At 35.4% G+C, this 23487-nt stretch overlaps 1 protein-coding gene across 2 annotated transcripts in view; it reads right to left on the reverse strand.

Moving 5' to 3' along the window:
• Positions 1-21497, reverse strand: part of LOC121411117 (nucleolar protein dao-5-like) — a 72979-nt gene extending 51482 nt beyond the window's left edge. For both annotated transcript variants that reach the window (XM_041603641.1, XM_041603640.1), the window contains exons 1-4: positions 21098-21497; positions 20552-20675; positions 6230-6338; positions 2791-2867 (exon numbers count right to left, since the gene is read on the reverse strand). In XM_041603641.1, the coding sequence (XP_041459575.1) occupies positions 2791-2867; positions 6230-6338; positions 20552-20656 (291 nt within the window). In that variant the 5' untranslated portion in view covers positions 20657-20675; positions 21098-21497. The remainder of the gene's footprint in view (positions 1-2790; positions 2868-6229; positions 6339-20551; positions 20676-21097) is intronic.
• Between the last annotated feature and the right edge of the window lie 1990 nt (positions 21498-23487).

Genomic DNA, 23487 nt, shown 5'->3' on the forward strand with positions numbered 1-23487 from the left:
GGATATGGTTCAGGGCGGTGTGAATGCAGGAATAAATTAATGGGTATTTTTAGCCTACAAAAGTTCTCGTAATTTAACGGGGATTCTTGTGATCGAGGCGGTTTGAAACCACCTATAGTATATCTACACTGTATGTGCTTTGTTCAATACAAGAAAAACTCAATTGCAATTGGTTTTCACCAACAGCTCCTGGCATATTAAACAAAAATTCCAGAAAATTTTCTTGTTTCTTGGACAATAAATGTTGGAAATTTGGCACCACCGCAAGAATATACATTTACATTTTTTCATCCTTCCATTTTAATCTTGTACCTACAAATTCATATTTTTGGCTGTCTAGATATTTATGGCTAATCTCTGATACTAAATATAGTATAAATGGGTTAAAATCTAGCTTAGAAGGCAGGATGTAAATGAGAGGGATCCAATTGACGTCAGATTCTAGAGGACTATCTCAAAAAATTTCTACTGCATTGAATTACATGTACATCAATAATGTAAAATTTATAAATTCAAACTTTAAAATACAAAATAAATCATTAAAACTTGGTTCATTAATTTACTTCCACTACACAGGCAGGCCTACATGTAACATGTAGAGAGTTTAATTAACCCATGTAAAATCATAATATCTACATGTCTCTTCACATTACTATTTTTATGATGATTTTGAAAAACTGACAGGTTAATTGTTTACAAAAAAAGTTCAGGGTTTTCTTCATTTCAGATCCAAATTCAATACTATAATGTGTTTTGAAAGACGTGTAGCTTGATGATTATTTTTAATTAAGAAGTTTTGTTTCCCTTTTTGCATTCCATTACACTTTGTATGTAATCAATTTCAACATAAGCTTCATTTCCTGGTTTATATAAACATCATTACATATTCTCTGATTAAACAAAAATTTCAGAACATGAAATATTAAAGGAAAAAGACCATCCCTCATATTAAGTGTTAATTTGAATAGTCAAATAGCATAAAATCAAAGCAGAATTTTTAAATGTCATAAACTTTGTTGCTGTTTTTTCATCTGATTTCAATGTAATTTTCAGCATTATGCTTGTTTGATTTTATATTTTTATTCATATCAACAATTTTTTGGAGTAATAATAATAATAATAATCCGCTTTTATATAGCGCTTAATCCATCGGAACGACGTTTCTAAGCGCTTTACAGATATATTATTACCCCGGTCATCGGATTCAATCAGTCATTCCCGCACACAATGTGTGCACATCCTCCACTCCCTGGGGAGTATTTCAGTCAGTCGCCTGTGAGGCGCACACAATACTGGACAAGCTACAATGACTTTCACATCCTACCGGGTACCCATTTAGCACCTGGGTCGAGAGTGGCAAAGTGTGGATTAACGCCTTGCCAAAGGACGCCAGACCTGTAGACTTCCCCTTTAATTTAGTGTATGAAAGTCATTTTCTATGTAAATGTACATATATAGGTTTAAATTGAAGAGAAATACATGTACCATCACAGTTATCATGTACCTCCATGAAATTATACAGTACAGGAATATGTTTACACAAACCTTTACCATGATACATGTTTATTTTACGAACATGCAATAAAATATGATTTCATTGATCAACAAACACATTTTCAGACTTGTATTGGCCTACTGTACATGTAGAAACAAAATGTCAATAGTTAAAAAGACTACACCATTACATGGACAATAATTTGGCAGCAGTTAACTAAATTGGCCAACCATGACATGCTCAAGGCCTCAATTTCTAAATTTTAGTACAATACATGTACATATCAAACATATAAATCAGCAAGTTTGAGTAAACAATTGAGTTAAAAGAGGAATAGAATTTTTAATGAATAACGGTAGTCTCAGATAAGTCATACTCCCTGCTGAAATTAGTGTGTTTGGATTTGAAATTGGTGTGTTTGTATCACACATAATTTTGGAAGTAATAATAATAGATGTTTCGTTTGTGGGGCCATAACAGCCCCTTTATCACACAGAAACAAATCTGCCTATAGCATACAATGTACCTTTAATGTGCAACTGACATTTGACCTCCAGTTTTGGAATTTAAACTTGAACTGCATTTTAACAATTGCATATTAAAGGGGGGGCGGGGGGGGGGGGGAGGTATAGGGATTTAGGGGGCTTGGAGCCTTGGACCCAAATGAAAAAAAAATGATAGACAAATCATAGGGAGGAAGGTGATGTGGAAATTACTGTGGAATGTACCCCATTTTTGCAACAAAGATTATACCAGACCAATTGTTTGCTTTTGACATGATTACAATATTGATATTTGTATAGGTGAGCATAGCAAACAGGTAAAAGTATGATCTCTTCTTCATGGTATTCATGAATATTCAGTTATTTCATTCATTTGCTTTTAGATATCATCATCTTTACCTATTTATGATCTGTCAATATTTGAAACATGTTCACTCGCGATAGTTTACTCCATCGAAATGTTTGAATATGATCGGGGGACTAAGGCAAACCCCGAAGGCTCCCCCCCCCACCCTGTAAGAAATACACCTGGTATCCAGTATACATATTTGTATGCCTATACCACAAAAATTATTTTTAAAATCCTTCTACCATATTCTTGTTTCAAGTCATGGCATGGAAACTCCACTTGCGGGGCAGACGGACTGATGAACAAGTGCAATGATCTATCCCCCTTTAACTTTGTCTGGGGGCATAAAAAGATCAAGGTTATAATTTAAAGTACATGTATGTATGTTTGACAATTTTGATAAAAGTAATAAAAGATATGATAGTATGAAATTGAAAACTTACCTTGAGATAGTTTGCATTGATGTAATCTGAACCTTCTACATTCTCAATCTGACTCAACAGAAATCTTGAATGATCAACTGCAAAATTTAAAACAATATGAAACACAAAGACTTTTTAATTTTTTGTTGCAATAAAAAATATACATTTTTCGATGAACAAGGAAACTTATGTGTACTAGCATAGAGTAAACCATAAAAAGTTCATTAAACTTTTAATCCTCTCAACTCTCAAGTACCAAATTTCTATTATTCTATTCAATTTACCATTACATGTAACAAATTACAAACAAAGCACATGGAGGTCTACATGTTTGTCAAAGTCAAATACATTTGGAATACATCATGTTTACGAAACTCATAACGAAAAGTACCAGTACTGGGAAAATGTGAAGCAATCTGCAAAACAAACAAAAACCTAATCACACATGTACATGTATGTAGATGTTCGGCACATGCTAAATCATAAAAAATACAGCTATTTTCAAGATGATGAAGAAACATCCACAAAATAAGTAAGAATAAGAACTTTTTCTAGAATTTCTTACAAAGGTCACAGGGGTCATGGGAAATCATATGAACTTTTAATCTGAGGTGAGAAGAAAGAAGAATCCACATTCTTAAATACAGAAATGTGAGTGTCTGGTGGTAGGCTAACTATAGAATTCAATTTGGTTCAAGTGGGTGTGAATGTACAAAATAAATAATAAGTTATTTTGAGGCCTCGTATATTTGATTTCTTTTTGTGATTGTGCAGGTGTGAATACCCTTAAGTACTCAACATGCTGTTCCTGTGCTCAAAGAACAGCACAAGGATGTAATGACGTATCAATTCATATAGGCATTGCATGGTAAAAGCATCCAGTCGGATAACAATTAATTTTTGTCAATAAAATACTTTTCTTTATATTCAACTTCAATGCATTGATGAAAACAAATTTTCATGAATAATCATTTTAGAAATCAATACCCCTTTCATAAACCCAATTACTATGAATTAGGCGGCTAATAGCAGCATAATTTGGTCGTAAAATTGGAGGACAAGAGTTACATGTATCCGCATTACTCTGATGCTGCTATTATCCGCATAATAGCGGCATCGGGATAAGATTTTGAGTTTATGAATGCATTTCCAAATAATGCGGATAATTGCCATGGTGCGGTCACAAGGTCACCCTTTTCCAACACAACCACATCGGAGGGGGCGTGTCCAGTTGTCATGGCGATTATCCGCCTTTTTCAGGACGGGCGCTCGTAAAAATAATGCGGCTTATTTTCGGAGTTTATGAACGCAATTTTCATTGAATTATCCGCATTACTCTTAGGCGGCTAATTGGAGGATAGGCTTATGAAAAGGGTATAAGTTTAAATAGGAAAATGCTATTTCCTCTTCAATCTTCTACCTATGTACATGAATTACACATTGTTAAAGCCCTAATATTACCATCTTCTTGTTAAACATTCATGTAATTCCACATAAAGCAGGAAATATACAGGCTAAAAGTCATATCATTCACTACTGACAACAAAACAATTTCTCCTTGACTGAGGACTTTTTCCCCACATTGCATTCCCTTGAGGTTTTTTTAAAGAGAATTCAGTGATACACTGGTGAAATATTCATAATTAAATATACATTCATTACACTGTACATCCAATGGGTGCATGGCAAAGTTACCATAATTGTAACTTTGATGCAACGGGGCTCAGAACTTTCCAGTGATTTAATTTCCACTACTGCATGTAATTTGTGAAGTTTACAGCTATAAAATATTATCTAAAGCACTGTTAGAGAAGTCATTTGAATGAAAGGTGGAAATACAGTGCAGAACATATACAGGAAGAAATATTGATGACATTCTGTAATATCAAAGTCACAAGTACATGTGTACATGTAGTCCACTGACATTTGCATCCCTCCTGAAACCCGGTACACACTAAACACCTGGGTGGACAGTGGCAAAAATTGATTTAGTGAGAGACATTTCTCATGGAAGGACATCAGTAGCAGTTGGAATTTGAACCCCAAATCCTTGGACTGAAAAAATCAATTGACTGAACCACTGCGCCATGATACCTCTATTCACCTATACATACGTACATGTATGCTCAGAATATTGTACACAATTGAATTGACAGTGACAGTGCACTTTTCTATGATCTACAGTGTATACCATTACAATTATTAATTTGAATTCATTCATACATAAGACCATGTGAAATGTGAAAGTTCTCTGCTTATTTTAAGCTTCAACATTATTGTGGCTAAATTAAAACGTTGCAGTGTAATCTCTTTGGTCAGCAATATACCCAGTGGGAGGAAGAAGCAGACGTTTCGCTGTCATCAATGATAAATCAAAACACAGCTGCCATGAAATGTTTCAGATTCCTATCATACAGATTGATGAACCAACTTCTTTCATCTTTTCAAACGATTCCTTTCGCTTGATGCAGTCAATTGGAGTCAACAACAGGAGCTCTTTTCCCACATTTCATATTAGGTGCAACATCGATCTCGCTGCAAACTATTGCAAGTAAAGTTTGGGTCCCCAAATCAATCATACATCTAGGACTTGAAAATACATGTAATTGCAAATTGCTGCTTTTTGAAACAAGAAATGATTTTTCTATACATGCGCCTACATACATGTATACATGCACAGCACAAGCGTGCGCTGTATAGGCCCTTGTGGTCAGTTCCTTAGACCCCCATTTCAGGATTTTGTGAGGCACACCCCCATCAAAATATACTTTGAGTGCCCCCCCCCCCTCTGGGGCATACATGTTTCATATAGGGTGTCAAAAATTAGAAGGGGTGTTGACATGTATATAACAAGAAAAGAGCATTTTTCTGTATGTTGTATTCATTATCTCACAACTTTAGTTTCCAGTACCAGACAGGAAGGCCATTTCGGGAGACAATTCATGGCATCTGTATCATGTGTTCAACAGTGACACTACAATATCTACGATGGACAGCTTTTCAAAAGACCCAATTTTTTACTAACTTAATACATTCATTCCATTTTTGTTATGAATCGTAACAAAATGGCCGATCGAGACTGGGGTAGAAGGAGAGAACTTTTCAGTTTTTTGAGGTTCCAGTTTGTGCCCAGATGTCAGGAAACTGCCACTCGTTAGACCTTCATCCATATAATCGTGATAAGTGCTTGATTTCTGTTTTAACTATTTATTCGGAGAATTATTTTGACCATACTTCACGCTTGTCAGGCGAGTATGCCTTACACGTAAGGTCCTGGGCTCCCGCATAGCGGGCGGGAGATCCCTGGGTTATATGTACATGTACATGCAATCTCCATGTTCATGTATGTTACATAAATTTTCATGATTTCTAATTTGAGGCTCGGCAATAGTTCGGTCATTGAACCAGCATGTTTTTTTTTATGTTTTTCTTAATAAGGAAAAATATAAAATGAACTTACAAGGTAAAATATCTTTGTATCTGTTTTTCCTCATGTTAACATCACTTTCTCCTGCAGATGTTGGATAGACCTTCTCAGTTCTATACCTCTGTGAGATCTGTTTCAGATGCTGTTAGTGAAAAGGGAAAAATAATAAAATGGTGAGACACTCAAAGGCCCCTTAAAATAGAAATAATTGTACAATTACAAATATCACTTCCTTAAAATATATCAATGTAATTGTCATATAAGCATTTACAAAAATAACATTCCTCATTTATAAACTACATTGTACATCAATGCGCTGTAAGAAAGAGTAATAAATGAATATGGATCAGTATAAAATAATGGGAAAAAGGCATGCTCAAAGTTAACAAATGTTTTTGAAGAGGAGTATTACAAATGCATCATAAAGAATTTCCACTAAATCGCTATTCTTCATATTTTTATGAAAATTCATGCAACCTACACATAGAAAGAAGGAGACCAATGAAGTTTGGCATTTTACTTCGCAATTGTGAAAAAGCCTTTTGGGAAGATCTGAGATTTTATTTGGTACATATACCAGTGTTGTAGTGCCTTGATGCTCGGCCTTGGCCTTAAGGCGCCTTAAGGCCTATTTTTTCAAAGCCTTGGCCTTGAGAGGGCCTTGGCCTTGAGGATTTTGAGCCTTGAAATTTCAAGGCATTTTCAAGGCTTTTTCAAGGCATTTTGTATTTTGTACTTTCATTTGTTTTATAAAAGTAATTATAAATGTTTCAATTGTTCTGTACATCTAATGACACTAAATACTACCAGTCAGCAGCAGCAGAAGCAGTAAGTGTACTTAGCAGTGCCATCAATTGCAATTATCATCACATAATTATGTAACAAAGAGAAGTGATGAAAATTAATATTATTTATTGGTAATATGATGTAATCATGACTAATAAGGATAATGACAATATCAATAATAATGATAATAATTATGATTAGGATTATAGTCAGTGGCGTAACTAGAGGGGGGGGGGGCATGGGGGCACGTGCCCCCCCCCATCGGCTGACTAAAAAAGGAGGAAAAGAGGGAGAAAGGAAGAGAAACGTAGTTGGAAAGAAGACATTAATGTTCATTTCGTTATAATTATGCTATGTTACACTCCATAAGAAACATTTTTTTCATATAAATGAAACATAATTGGCTCAGGGCATATATGTCTTCATTGTTCCTGGTGCTCCCATTGTCTGTTTACCGAGATATATAATCCTATTATACTATAAAAACCTCCCGTTTTCAAGTCAATATACACCAAACTACCAAATATATTTCCTCGCACTTTGAGTTATTCTTTTACATATACAATAGTATGCTTCTTTTTCATTAATACTTTAAGTGATTGTCCCATTTTAAGGTCTTAATATAAAACATTTCCTGTCCGTGCTTACGTTCGCAGTAGTGGATTGGCTCTCCATCAATTCCTAGAATGAGTCCTTAAAATGTCCCTTTTTTCTGTTTTCTGATCTGAATATCAAAAATTTTCAGCTCGCGCTTCGCGCTCGCATCATTTGGTTAGTGAACTACGTACATGTAAGGTCTTCTTGAATCCCTACAAACAAGCCTTAAAATGCCCCTCTTCAGGTCTGAATTTCCTGAATGTTCAGCTCGCGCTTCGGGCTCGCAAGATTTGATTGAGATGGGTATGTTAATCATGATTACAAGTGCTTTATGTGCATGTTTAGATGTAATTCTAACAAAATCAGCAAGTGCTTATTGGCACTCCCATTAAATGACTATGGTGAGATGTGTATAATCTTAATAGATAAAAGATTCCTAAAATATAGTCCTTAAAATCTTCCTGTTTGGGGTCAATATTTAAAAAAATTTCAGTTCACGCTTCGCGCTTGCATTATTTAGCGAGACAGGTACGTATCATGATTACAAAAGATTGATTGTAATGTCCCTTTTTAGGTTTGAATATCAAAAATTTTAAGCTCGCGCTTTGTGCTCGCATTATTTGACTAGTGAGATACATGTCCGTTTATTGGCACTGTCCTTATAAAAATATCTCTATTAGGTCAGTATACCTGGCAACTGGGCACACTTCGCGAGCTCACTAGGCAGTTCCAAGTTTTTGCTGGTGCCCCCCAATGCCGTGACCCATGGTACGCCACTGATTATAGTGATTTTATGACAGGAATAATTCTGACAGATCTGACTGCAATTTTGACAACAATGTTCATACTTTAAAAATAGCTTACTCTAAAGAATGATAACAAGGTTGATTTCTATTCCATTAGGTTTTCCTTGTATTATTTTCTTTGACCAACAAGAATGTTTTAAGTCTTAATGATATTCTGAAAAGATTCGGTAAACTTGAACACAAACTTCAATTTCGTCATTTCCAAATGGGCTATGGCATCAATGGCATGAGCCAAAAATTTTGAGGGGCCAAGCATGGCATACAGAGCAAAATTTTAGGTTTCAAAATCAACAAATTTTGGATTGTGCTTGCATAAATTATTGTTAAGTAAGGTTCGCATTCAATTTACAAAAAAAAAATGCTTAGAATGTCTAGTTTTTAGGTCGGAATATTACAAATTTTTGAGCTCGCGCTTTGCGCTCGCATTATTTGATTGGTGAGTTATGTATCCTATTTATGAGTCACTAAATGCAGTCCAGAACAGTTTTCTTTTCTGGTCAGTAAAAATTTCAGCTTGTGTTTTGTTAATTTGTTTAGTAAGATGAACACCTTTTTCATGATTACAAAAACAGCTTGAAATATTTAAATTTCATTTCTTATTACATCTTATTGCAACATCTTGCAAGGATGCCCTTTTAACAGTGATTAGCACCATAATTGACCCAAAATCAAGTTTTACAACTTCAATTTTTTTTTTCAAAACCACTTGCTCGCTATGCTTTCTATAGCGGGAAATTAAAGCCTAAATCAAAATATCTGTCTTATCAATTAGAATTCACTTAAAAAAGCTTTGCTGAACTGCACCAAAATTCTCATTTTGACTTATACAGTGCGTATCAAAAAAAAGTTTACACTTTGAAAAAGCCCTGGGAATTAAAAAATATACAACATGTGGATATTTTTTCCACATACAATCTTGGGTTTGGGTCTCATCTATCCAATGAAAGTAAACTTTTTGACAGAATGTTACACTTGAGTGAGCACTGTCCATTTTTGTAAAGCTCACAGAAATATGTTTGCGCAGAAATGCTCGTTTTCATGCTGTGTCAAGGGGAAAGGGCGAAATCAAACTTACCCTGTGATGCATTTCTCATACATTTCCCTTGCACTTTTAGTCAATTGTAATAAAACGGATACATTCAAGCATTTTGTAACAATTTTGCCACCGAAATTGAAATTTCAACACTTAGTAAGCACAACCTTTACCCTTTCTGTGCCAGCTGGATCTGAGGACATAACTGAATCTGAACAAAACTTTATATCAGACATCTCCAGAAATTTTTATCATTTTATCAGTGGATTTATCCAATCCAATCCAATCCAAATGTCATTTGATATAGCGCCTTTTCCTTTCGGTTACAAAGCGCTGCACACACACTATTCCATTTCATTTTTCATTTAATACTTGTTTCTCCACACTTTTCACAAGCTTAACAATGATAAACAAAACGAAAATCAAGCCTAAGCCATTTCATGTAAATCACAGCTCAGTGTAAAGAAAATATCGTCACGATGGCCTCGGTGTGTGGGGGAGTGGGGTGGGGCTCAATGCACTCTTCGAAGTGTTTTTGGCAAGGAAACAAGTTTAAAAAGGTAAAAGATATCTTCAAGTCAATTTTACTAGCTAAATTCCATGTGTTCTTCATGATTTAGGTCTACTTTTATTCGCATAACTTTTTCAAAGTTCTGCGCAAATCATTTTTCACCAACTTTTCAAAAGTAAGTGGTGCTCACTCAAGCGGAAATATTTTTTCGACAGTTACATCGTCATTTGCTTAAATGGACCTGTACCAATGTTAAAATGTGGAAAAATCTTCAGGATATTACAAATGCATAATTTTACAGGACTTTTTCTAAGTGTAAACTTTTTTTTGATACGCACTGTATTGTAAGTGCATTTTTGGCTTTGACCTCCCCCCCCCAAAAAATACATTCTGCCTCCCCTGTACCAGGTAGAGGAGAAAGACATATGTTGAGAATGGGCATGCCAGGATCAGATCACCTTGGTAATAATAATTATTGCAATGTGAATCGCCTAGAACAATAATTAAATGTTTTTATGTCTAAATCTACATGATCTATCATGAAATTATTTTCGTTTTAAATGTACAAGGGTAAAAAATTTTGCTCGCTCACACCTTTTATACATTTGGTCCTGTGTGTCATGTATGCCGCCTAAGCATTGTTGTCTAATTTTTTTTCCATATATTGTACAATTGAAATGCCTTGGCCTTGAGGTTTTCAGGCCTTGGCCTTGGCCTTGGGTTTCCATGCCTTGGCCTCAGCCTTGGTTATTGAAGCCTTGGCCTTGGGTATTAAAGCCTTGGCCTTGGAGGTTTGAGCCTTGACTACAACACTGACATGTACATGTATGGGGTAATTAATATCAATGTGAGTCTTGTTTGATAAAAAGGGATTACTTTTTAAAGGGACCTGTATCTGTAATGTAAATGTCATTTTTTCATTTGAAAGAAAAAATATCTTAAATTTTCAGGCTTATGTTGTGCCCTAATTTTGGAGAATCCTGATAAAAGTGCACCTATTAATCCTGCCATTTCAAGGCTTCATTCAAAGCCTACTTGTATGTTCTACAGAATAAGCTACATTTATTTATCAATGGACACGTTTTGATGGGGGAGGGGGTCAATGAGACAACTGACAAAATTTCCCCTGATCACTTTGAATAGATCCATCAAGTTATTCCCACTTCCCACTGAAGGGTTCCTATTCTTCACTGAAAACAAGGACATTTCCCCTGTGTGAAGATCCAGGGAAATTCCCCAATTTGGGCACATCCTTTCACAAGTGCTCTATTTACACAGAGTACATTTCCTGGAATTTGCAAATATCTGCCTATCTAGTACACTGTAGACTAGACCTCTGACAAAAGACTTTGTCAATTTCAGTCTTGTGAAAAAAACTCAAGAATATATGATAAATCTTGAGAAGCCCACATACATGTACATGTAAACATACACATACATGTAGCTCTAACAATTTATTCAAAATCAGACGTAAAAATTTGAAAGTGGATTTCATGTACAGTATAATAATAAGTCGTTTTTGTTTATATATAGCGCTTTTCCCATAATGGCTCAAAGTGCATTACATGATTACATGTACTACCCCGGTCATTGGATTCATTTCAATCTCACACGAAAAGTGCACAATTTACACTCCATGGGGAGCATTCCTTGCATTCTTGTCAGCCTCATAATGGTGCTGGCAAATTCAAACATTCTGTAACTTTTGCATCCTACCGGGTACCCCTTTAGCACCTGGGTCGAGAGTGGCAAAGTATATGGATAAACGCCTTGCCAAAGCACACTAGACCGCGGTGGGATTCGAACACATCACCCTCTGTTTACAAGGTGAGAGTCAGAACCACTACATCTTGCAATGAAATTAAACACAATTTTTAATTCCAGCCCAGTTGACACTATAGTGAATAATATTGGTAACATAAATTGAGGAAACAGAATTGAAATTAATGAAGTGACAGAGAAGAAGCATTTTTGTGATTTATGAATAAATTTTGTATAAATTACCATAAATAATTTTCTCGTCAAAATTTCTAAATTCTATGTACAGTAGAACTTTGTTGAACCTTATGTAGCTCTCAGAAAAAAAATATGCATAAATTAGCATATTTAATTAGTTTCAAAATTCTGTGTAGAAATTTTGCATCCCAACCTAGAGCTATTGTATAAAGCAAACAAAATTGAAATTGATCAACAAATGAAGGAGAAAAAGCATTTTTTGTGATTAATGAATAAATTTTGCATAAATAAGCATTTAATTAATTTTCTAATTGGTGACCCTCATGTAGCTTTACCAGATGGATGAATAAAAACAATCAAAATTAGTCAAAAAATAAAGAAGAAGCATTTTTTTGTGAGTAGTGAATAAATTTTGCATTAATTAGCATAAATAATTTTCAACTCAACATTTCAAAATTCTGTGTAGAAGTTTAGTGAAACTCATGAAGCTCTACCAGGTGAAAAAAAAATCAAAATTGGTCAACAATTAAAGACAATTTTATGTGAAATTTTAAAAATAAACAAAAATTTCGTATAAATTAGCATAAAAAAATTTTTCTAGTCAAAATTTCCAAATTCTGTGTAGAAGTTTGGTGAATCTCATGAAGCTCTACCAGAAGGGAGCAAAAAAATCAAAATCGGTCAAGAAATAAAGCAAAAGAAGCATTTTTTTTGTGAATTTTGAAAATGCTCACAAATTAGCATATTTAGTGAGTTTCAAAATTCTGTGTAGAAGTTTTGAATCCCCCACCTAGCGCTATCATGTAAAATTAAAACAGAATTGAAATCGGACTTGAAATGACGAAAGAGAAGCATTTTGAAATTCGGTCAACAAATAAAGAGGCATTTTTTGAAATCTATGAATTTTGCATAAATTAGCATAAATAATTTTCTACTCAAAATTTCAAAATTTTGAGTAAAAGTTTAGTGAACCTCATGAAGCTCTACCAGGTAGAAAAAAAATCAAAATCAGTCAACAAGAAGAAGCATTTTACATATGTGAAATTTTTAAAATATGCATAATTCAATTTCGTATAAATTACCATAAATTTTTTTTTTGTCTAAATTTCCAAATTCTGTGTAAAAGTTTGATGAATGTCATGAAGCTCTACCAGATAAGGGCAACAAGTGGAATGCCTCTGGCAGTCTCACCTGCATCACGCAATTCAATATAGCAGCAGTGCTGACTTTGAAAACTACTATAACTCGCACAAGATGTTCAGTGATACTTGGTTACTCTTATGTCCATGTTTTATGAACTAGACCAATACACTTACAGAGATATGATGGTAATTCAACAAACACCCCCTACGTGGCCAAAGTTCATTGACCTTACATGACCTTTGACCTTGATCATGTGACCTGATACTTACACAGGATGTTCAGTGATACTTGATTACTATTATGTCCAAGTTTCATGAATCAGATCCACAAACTTTCAAAGTTATGATGGTAATTCACAGATACCCCCAATTCGGCCAAAGTTCATTGAACCTAAAAGACCTTTGACCTCAGTCATGCGACGTGAAACTCATGCAGGATGTTCAGTGATACTTGATTAACCTTTCATCCAAGTTTCATGAACTAGCTCCATATACTTTCTAAGTTATGATGACATTTCACAACAAATTTAACCTTAGGTTAAGATTTTGATGTTCATTCCCCCAACATAGTCTAAGTTCACTGACCCTAAATGACCTTTGACCTTGGTCATGTGACATGAAACTCAGGCAGAATGTTCAGTAATACTTGATTAACCTCCTGGCCAAGTTTCATGAACTAGGTCCATATACTTTCTAAGTTATGCTGTCATTTCAAAAACTTAACCGTAGGTTAAGATATGTTGACACCGCCGCCGTCGGAAAAAGCGGCGCCTACATGTATATATAGTCGCACTCTGCTATGCAGGTGAGACAAAAAAAATCAAAATTGGTCAACAAATAAAGTTTTTTTTGTGAATTCTGAAAAATGTGCATAAATTAGCATATTTAATGAATTTCAAAATTCTATGTAGAAATTTTAAATCCCCCACCTAGTGCTATCATATAAAGTAAACAGAATTGAAATCGGACTTGAAATGACCAAGAAGCATTTTGGTATTGTGGATGGACGATGTCACGATGGACAACGGACGACAGACAACGTTGCCACGGCAAAAAGCTCATCCGGCATGAGAGCTTATGCCTTGAGTGAATGATAATTCACTGATCAGACTGATGATGTGCTATCTATCTGAATGGTGATAAAGTAATACATGTATAAACTATAAACAAATGTTACTTGAAAATAAAGGTAAATACGATTAATACACAACTCATGGGGCCAAAGTAGTCCAAACTTCAAGATTTTCCTGCATTTTGACCACTTCTGGATATTCTCTTTTAAATATTAACAAGAGAGGAAAAATAGAATCTTAAACACTCCCTCTGGACAGTCAATCAAAGACAAGACAAAGTGCTACTAAGGAGGACAAGGCCACTTAAAGGGTTGCAAACTGTTCATACCCACTGATCATGAAAAAATAGATGCTGTTTGAACAGGAATTCTACCCCACTTTAACGTACAAACTTTGCCTGTGCAAAACATGTGAAAAAGGAAGTATTCTATTTTTCCTTTAATTTATGCATGCATGTTCAGATCTTCCTTGGGATTTTTGCAGTGTGAAAGCAAATTATGAGTCCTTTTTGTGCGAGACAAGAAGAATGCACATCTTAACGAATACAAGAGTCTTGTAGCTGGCTTCAAGCTATACTATGATCTGGTTTAAGAGGGTGTAATACATACAGGTACTGTAATACCAAGGAGCTTCCAACACACATGTAAATTAATTGGTATTATTTTGAGGCCTGAAGCATTTCTCACATTTAACCTGTATTTTTTTTTACTCAGGCAGGTATGAGAGCACCTTAAGAAATAGAAGAAAAAGGAAACAGGCCAGCTCTACAAGAGAAATGAAGATTAATTGATAAAACTTAAAAAGTATCTGCTACCTACGTCATAGGGACCCTTATCTAAATTTGGTAAGTCCCTTTCTTCCTCCTCCCATGAAGTTTTTTCCATATTCCCTGGAGTTAACAACAAGAGACCACAACATTGTAACAAAAATACACAATCCAGGTCCCATTTCAAGGATTTTCAGGTCAGTTCATGTTTGCAAAATACAGATAAATGTTCTGCCTGTTTTTTAAATCAGATTATTACATGTATATATTGATTACACAATATTTTTTTTTTTCAAGGTGTAGGCCTACTCAATGTACATGTATCGATCAGTGAATTTCCTGCATGGGCATGACCAAATTCCTTTTTAATTTCTAAAATTTCATTTCACAAAAGAATATTCCAAAATCTGAAGAAAAGTGCAATTGGTCAATTGAAGTATCAATGGAAAATTATATAGGGCTTGATTAAAAAAACAAGTGGAATGCCTCTGGCCGTCTCACTTGCATCACGCAGTTCAATATAGTAGCAGTGCTGACTTTGCATACTACTCTAACTCGCACAAGATGTTCAGTGATACATGGTTACTCTTATGTCCTCTTTTTATGAACTAGACCAATAAACTTACAGAGATATGATGGTTATTCAACAAAAAACCCCAACATGGCCAAAGTTCATTGACCTTACATGACCTTTGACCTTGATCATGTGACCTGAAACTGGAACAGGATGTTCAGTGATACTTGATTACTCTTATGTACAAGTTTCATGAATCAGATCCATAAACTTTCAAAGTTATGATGGTAATTCAACAGATACACCCAATTCGGCTAAAGTTCATTGACCTTTGACCTTGGACATGTGACCTGAAACAAGCACAGGATGTTCAGTGATACTTGGTTACTCTAATGTCCAAGTTTAACGAACTAGACCAATAAACTTTCAAAGTTATGATGGTAATTCAACAGATACCCGATTCGGCCAAAGTTCATTGACCCTAAATGACCTTTGACCTTAATCATGAGACCTGAAACTTGCACAAAATGTTCAGTGATGCTTGATTACTATTATGTCCAAGTTTCATGAATAAGATCCATAAACTTTCAAAGTTATGATGGGAATTCAACAGATATCCCCAATTCGGCCAAAGTTCATTGACCCTAAATGACCTTTGACCTTGATCATGTGACCTGAAACTTGCACAAAATGTTCAGTGATGCTTGATTACTATTATGTCCAAGTTTCATGAATCAGATCCATAAACTTTCAAAGTTATGATGGGAATTCAACAGATATCCCCAATTCGTCCAAAGTTCATTGACCCTAAATGACCTTTGACCTTGGTCATGTGACGTGAAACTCATGCAGGATGTTCATTGATACTTGATTAACCTTATGTCCAAGTTTCATGAACTAGGTCCATATATTTTCTAAGTTATGATGACATTCCAAAAACTTAACCTCAGGTTAAGATTTCGATGTTGATTCCTCCAACATGGTCTAAGTTCATTGACCCTAAATGACCTTTGACCTTGGTCATGTGACATGAAACTCTAATAGGATGTTCAGTAATACTTGATTAACCTTATGGCCAAGTTTTATTAACTAGGTCCATATACTTTCTAAGTTATGATGTCATTTCAAAAACTTAACCTCAGGTTAAGATTTGATGTTGACGCCGCCGCCGCCGCCGCCGTCGCCAAAGCGGCGCCTATAGTCTCACTTTGCTTCGCAGGTGAGACAAAAACTGTCACAGATGATATATGTACTGTACCTACAGTATAATTCAAAATGCATTTTCTTTTTCATTTGATTTCATCTCATCATTTTTTACACTTACATCTTGTATCTCCCCGATAAACCTTTGACCATTTCTACCAAAGTACACCACATACATGTACAATTTATGCATACCCTTTACCAAAACTTAAAGATAAATTACCAGTTATGGTAATGATCTCAAAATGAAATTGAACAGAATCCAATGAAATACCAAAGTATTTGTATGTATGAATAAAAATATGTGCCTATTGGCTCTGGAAGAAAATGTGTAATTGATAAGAAATGAGCAAAATAAGCAGGAAATTCCATCAAATTTGGAGATTTTTGAAGCACACTGTCCCACATATGCTTTTCTGTGTTTTACTATTAATAGTGATCATCAAAATTGTAGATTTTGAGCTAAAATTTCATGATTTTACAAAGATAGGTTTACATTAGCGTACCAGATCTACTCTAGATTTATGATAATATTTTGATAATCAACCTTGATTTAAAAGACTTTCTCATTTCTCATGAAAAAATTGTGTCTTGCAACTTAAACCATTAAGCCAGTAATACAATGTACATGTGAATTCATGCTTTCTTTGAAAAAAAAATTAGCATACAAAAGTACAAAACTACTTCTCTCTCTATGATATTTGTTACCAAATAGAGCCTACTTCCTTGTATTACTTCTACAAAACTGTACACATATCATTGTACATGTACATGTTTGAAATAGATAATTTAATTATTGACTTTGCTCAGGACTGTCAATGACAATATTATGCATAATAAGAAAGGCTTGCCAAAGGAAAACCAAACCCTAATTTCATGGTCATCATGTACACAAATATTTCACTAATATCTGACACACAATCCTCAGAACTTTATAAAGGGGCCATTTTAGGTCACGTGTGACCGAAATTACCCCAAATCTTGACTTAAATTAGTTATGAATAAATTTCAAAGGGATTTATACACTGTAACTAATAATGATTTTGAAAGTTTAATCTCTTTATGAAATTCACAGGAATTCACTGGAAATTCAAAATGAAATAAAAAACTTTCAAAATCATGTTCCTGTTATGAAGTCACATGCGTGACCCATGTCTTTTGACCTCTGACCTTGAACCTGCAAAAAATATTTCCAAATGATAGCTGACTACACATGTTAATTTTTAACCTTTGAATTGCTACTGTAGGTCTCAAAAAAAGTCTACATTTATGGTATTAATTGAAGTCAAGATTTGTCATAATTTGTCAAGATTCGTCAAAGCACTGAAAGCAGGGTGCTACATGTACGTAAAAACTACATACTTACCAAAACTACGTACTTGCCCAAATTGGGCAAGCAGAATTCTCACAGTAGAATGACCAAATTAGGGTCGATATGATATTGACCCTAATTTTGGTCATGGCAGGCATTATAAAATCACTTTGGAAAAAGAAATGCAATAACATGGTACATGTAGATCAATTCATGTCATAAGGGAAAAAAAGGTCAAAGGTTTATAAAACCGCAAAAAAAATATTTAGAAGAGGTAAAAAAATGTTCAAGGATTTTTTCATGCAAGTGAAATAGATTTTTGAGCAAGTATATTCCAACTATTTAAAATTTACTTGACTAACTGGGCAAGCGCTTCTAAAAAGTTACATGTATGTAGCACCCTGCACAGAGAATGTCTAGGTTCGGTTCATAATGATAGTGATTTACTTCAGAAGATATTATGTAAGTTGGCTAAGATAGCTGGTAAGATGCAGCCACAAATTACACTGGGATTACTAAATGTACTACATGTACTACTTCACACAAAGCCTGGTGTCAGAGCAATGGAAATCCAAAGTTAAAGCTTTGCATATTTTTCGTTACGCTGTTTTTGGGTGAAAAACAGCCCAGACTGCTATACGACCATCGCCGCCAGGCTAGCTGCATGCACGTATGCCCATTCCAAAGGGATGCATATGCACTCTCAAGCAGGTGAACCGCCCCACGTACCCCGTTTTCACAAACATTTTTAGTTCCGATAAGCCTGTTCCAAAGCCCGTTTTTGTCTCGCCCTTGGCACATACCTACCACTTTTGTGGTCGAGTGCCCCCCCCGGATTGTATGCTAGTCAATGAGCACATGCTGTGCTAAAAAAAACAAGAATGAAAAAGTATGACCTCATTTCGCAAGAGAGTTTGGAATGTTTCAAAGAAAAGACAGACAACAAAGGTAAAGATATCATATCAGATGGAAATTAAATGCTATAAAATCAGTTATTGTCACATTTAAAAGACATCTGCTTGCAAAATGTTGATTTCCTGAATCCTGATGCTTGTTGTGTACAGTAGTTTAGATTCTCTCTGAATGGCTGCAAATGGTCACAAAATTTCCACCATAGGCTAATGTTAGGTTGCCTTTTTTGTTGGTGTCTATAAAAGTTTCAAAGATATTATTTTTTTAGATTCAAATGTGTGCAAAATATGGTCACATCCAAAGTTTGGACACATCACCAATTTCGCCATACATGTACTTTTCACTATAAATTCCAATGAGAGATTGTTTGACATCATGGAGTAATACATGTAATAATTCACTAAAACACATGTTTAATTGTTCAGAGTTTGTGTTACGGATGGTGCTGGTAAGGCCTTTTTGTGGTTCACTACTTTTGTCTACTTCTTGTCCAGAAAAAAACAACATTGCCGGTTATATTTATTTGGTGCATTTTTGTGTTACTCGTACATGTACATGTAACAGCACTAACAATTGTGAGGCAAATCTAGCATCACCGCATGTTCTGTACATCTTTATGTACATTCATATCCAATTATTTACATGTTTTAAGTACTACTGTAGTGCAATGCAAAACAATATATATGGTAGACGGGAAGGGATAAATGCATAGGCCTAGAAAAATGCATAGAAAAATGGAGAAAAAAAATTGTGACAAAGATGCAGATCATTATCCACGTTCCCTTCTCTACAATCAAGTCCAGGGCTCCGTAACACAAAGGCTTGCAATGAATTGCAAATACGAAAGAACCGCACTGATCGGTCCCTGGTCAGTATTTTAAACCTAATGCGCATGTAACATTGATGTAGTTATTGGTCAATTCATTTAGCGATTGATTGCTTTGTGTTACATAGCCCTGGTTTATCCTTATGGCAGGTAATATTTTCTCAGCATTTAACTGTATAAATACAGGCTTTTAACGTTTTAGTATTGTGTAAGCAGCTACCCAATGTATACAAATTCTATTACTGCCTACTTTTTGATGGTTCCAGATCGAAAACATTTTCTCAACGACATGCGTCTTATGATACATTTACATGTACATCTACATGTACATGTAAGCTATATTGAATGCACAGGTAAAATCATTTTAATTTTTCTGAGAAAAATGTTGGAAGAACTGCAAGTACTCTAAGTGATGTTATATCACAATTGAAACTTGTTCCAAGCATCCATACAAGAACTTAATTTATTCTGAGACAGATTTTTGTTGAACCTTCTTTATCACATTTCTCAAATTTCAAGCTTTCATTTAAATGCAGCTTTATATTTGGATGAACTTCCCATTTCACACTAAATATACCACACACAAAAAAAGAATCATTTCTACCTACATTCATGAAAGTGCAATGTATACATGTAGATCTTACAGTATATCATAACCTTGTTCATAGAATGAGTGGAACTTGACAAAATGTAGTCTGTAGAACAATTGATAGACATAGTAACATAATGCAAAATATTAAGAGATTACATGTACATGTAGGCCTACCAAGCCTTGAGGATTCTGTCATATTTTTGAAATATTTTAAATATTTTTGCATATACTTTTACATCATGGATGTAAAAATATTTATAAAATATCATCAAGTCCTCAAGGCTAAGGCCTACCATGCCAATGTAAAGAAAACTACGGTAACTTACAAGAAACTCAAGTTCAAATGAATCAGATCCATCCAACGATGATGACAGATCCGTCATGTTATCATAGTGCTCAAGAAAATTCTCTAAATTCTCCTTCAACGACATTGTGGGTCACTTGCTGCAACTATTAAAAGGCAACAGACAGAAACTGAGAAAGAATGAAATAATCTACCGGTAGTCCAAGTCCAATCGCTATTTATAACCTCGTTCGTATCGTAGGATGAGCGAGTCCAATGTTTGATCACTCATCAATCACATCTATGTGGAAATCCAACACTTTCTGACTTATGAACCATACAAAAATGACCAATATATCCAAAAAAGGTATGCAGAATAGTGTTGCCACACTAAACTTTAAAGTCAACCTGGCCACTTCAATTAACTTGGTGAATGTCAGTCAGAATGAGGATTTTTTTTTTCCATCCCAGGGCCAGGCACAGTGCAGTTTTTTGCAGATCTAACAAGGTTTTACCCTTTTTTTTCCAGATGTCACATGCCAAGAGTGTAATGTACATACATAGAGACAATTCAACATTATTTACGTACAAAATACGGGTAAAATCACAATCATGACTGGATGACAGCTGAGTCTGAGAGCAGATAGTGGGCTCGCCCACAGAAGAGAGAGAGATCGGGGATTCAAAAGATCCGCCCCCTGGATTTCGGGCCAAATGTGTCTCTGACGATCGTTGCTTTGGTTTTCAGCTGGAACAGAACAAGGAAGTGCCGTTTCGATAACTGAATCTTCCCATGGCGATGAAATAAACTGCTTGTTATTCACATTTCATCACACTACAAACATGACAATTAAATGGCATGGTAAATCTTGTAAAAGCGCAAAAGCTTAAGTTAATGATCCATTCACTTCCTTCGGAGAATAACGTGAGGCAAGTTATGATCAGTCCCAGATCGATGGAACGACCGAAAATATGACGTGTGGAAAAAATAATAAACTTTTTCTTGCATGCGATATATATCTAGATCCTTTTATAATTGAATTATTAACCAGCGCCATCTCTTGTTTAGATCATTATATTTCATTTAATTTCATCTCGCCATATGATTTTGAAAACCAAATAGAATTTTTCGTTATCATGCATCCAAAGCATTTAAAATAACATGAATTAATAGGGAATTTTGTGCAGATAAAGTGCGCTCATAGCACCCCTGATCTACGTATGCAATAAGATATATTTAGATACTGATAATCTTTGATTGAATTGAAGTGATCCAGATTGATCCCCTTCACTGGCTGCCCCTGATGAGGGAACGCATTGTCTTCAAAATATTTATTTTGGTCTTCCAGAAGAAGAAGAAGAAGAGGGAGGAGAGGGGAGAGTTGCAAGCCTTTTTCTAAAGTCCGATACTCAACAATTTAAGTAAGTTTCTGTATCATGAAAACAGCAAAGTTTCTCTAGTCGGTCGCCAAGTCCCTCGTAGATCATATATAAGCAACTAAAATTCATTTTCATGATGGGGAGGGGGGGGGGGGAGAGGTCGAGGCTTGCACTAATCAATGCAATACCCGAATAACCAATTTTATACCAATTCAATTCGGTTTTTATTCCCTCAATTTAAAAATTACAATTTTTCTCGTGCGGTCTTACAACTCCCTCGCTATCTCCACATCCCCAGTAGAGGAGCCAACTTTTGGCACCGGGGGGGGGGGGGCACTTCCATTCACGAGTGGATACCATGCGCGACCATGGGGTCTCGACCCGGGGGGCCACTTCCATTCACAAGTGGATACCATGCGCGACCATGGGGTCTCGAAAAGCACCCTAAACACGTAATTTCCATATTCTGAAAATGCACCCCTTAACAAGTATTGGCGTGTGAAACCCTACCCTTAACAAGTATTGGAAACAAAACGATACTCTTGGCAAACATTCCCTGAAATGAACCCCTAAACAACTTAAAGAATGTTTTATTGTTACGGGTCCTTCGGTCGTCGGCTTTACCTTATTTGGTTTAGTACGACCCCATCTTCTACACCTCGCGCAAATCGGACTCTAAACACGAAGTGTTGGGGCAAAAAGGACATCCTTTATAAAACATTTTAATTTTGTTTTATCATCCCCGCAAATTCGACCCTAAACACGTACTTTTCCTGGCGAAATAGATACCCTTTTGTGTTTTTTACACCCTTATCACGTTACGTACGTAACGTGCACTATCGTGAAAAAGACATCCTTTTACGTGTTTTTGGTCGTGCATGGTATCCACTCGTCAATGTAAGTGCCCCCCCCCCCGGGTTTGGGCAGCACCAGGAGTCAGGAGTAGCACGCTATATTGATTCGGGCCTAAAATAAATAACTAACTAAATAATAAGTACATGTAAATGAATAAATTATAAACAAAGAGGGAGGGGGTTGTGAAGAAAATTACGCAGAACAAAAGAAAGAAAATAGGATTAAAATATAAATTATTGTCTTCTAACACGGATATAAACTTTTAACAAAAAAATAAGAAAGTATACTTTCCATTTCTTCACCCTCTTCGCTCACTTGTGACTTTTTAGAAACTTTCCCAATGTCATTTTGTGCCCCATTAAAATATTTTAGTCAATACAACAATGCCAGCACAAACAGTGGAAGAGGGAGCTGAGTAAGTCCCCCGATGTCCAGATAGAACCTAATTGGTCTGCATTTCCAATTGGCTTTAAGTTATGGTGACATGCCTGACTCGACTCCGAGAAGCATATATCCCATTTTTTTTTTGTGTGTGTGTGTGAGCATCCCACGAGATGCCAGGCTTGCCAGCTGAAAGATTTAAACAGATAATTAAAAATTCAGACAAACAAAACGCAGAAAATTTGATCAATATCGGACATATCAAGGAAAGTTATATTCATCACTCATTTTGTATTTCATGACATGAAATTATATATTTAAAGGGAGGATTGGATGATCATCAGGGGGAGGGACTGGGGTAGC

This window comes from Lytechinus variegatus, chromosome 3 (assembly GCF_018143015.1).
Source record: "Lytechinus variegatus isolate NC3 chromosome 3, Lvar_3.0, whole genome shotgun sequence".
In the NCBI taxonomy this organism is placed as follows: Eukaryota; Metazoa; Echinodermata; class Echinoidea; order Temnopleuroida; family Toxopneustidae; genus Lytechinus; species Lytechinus variegatus.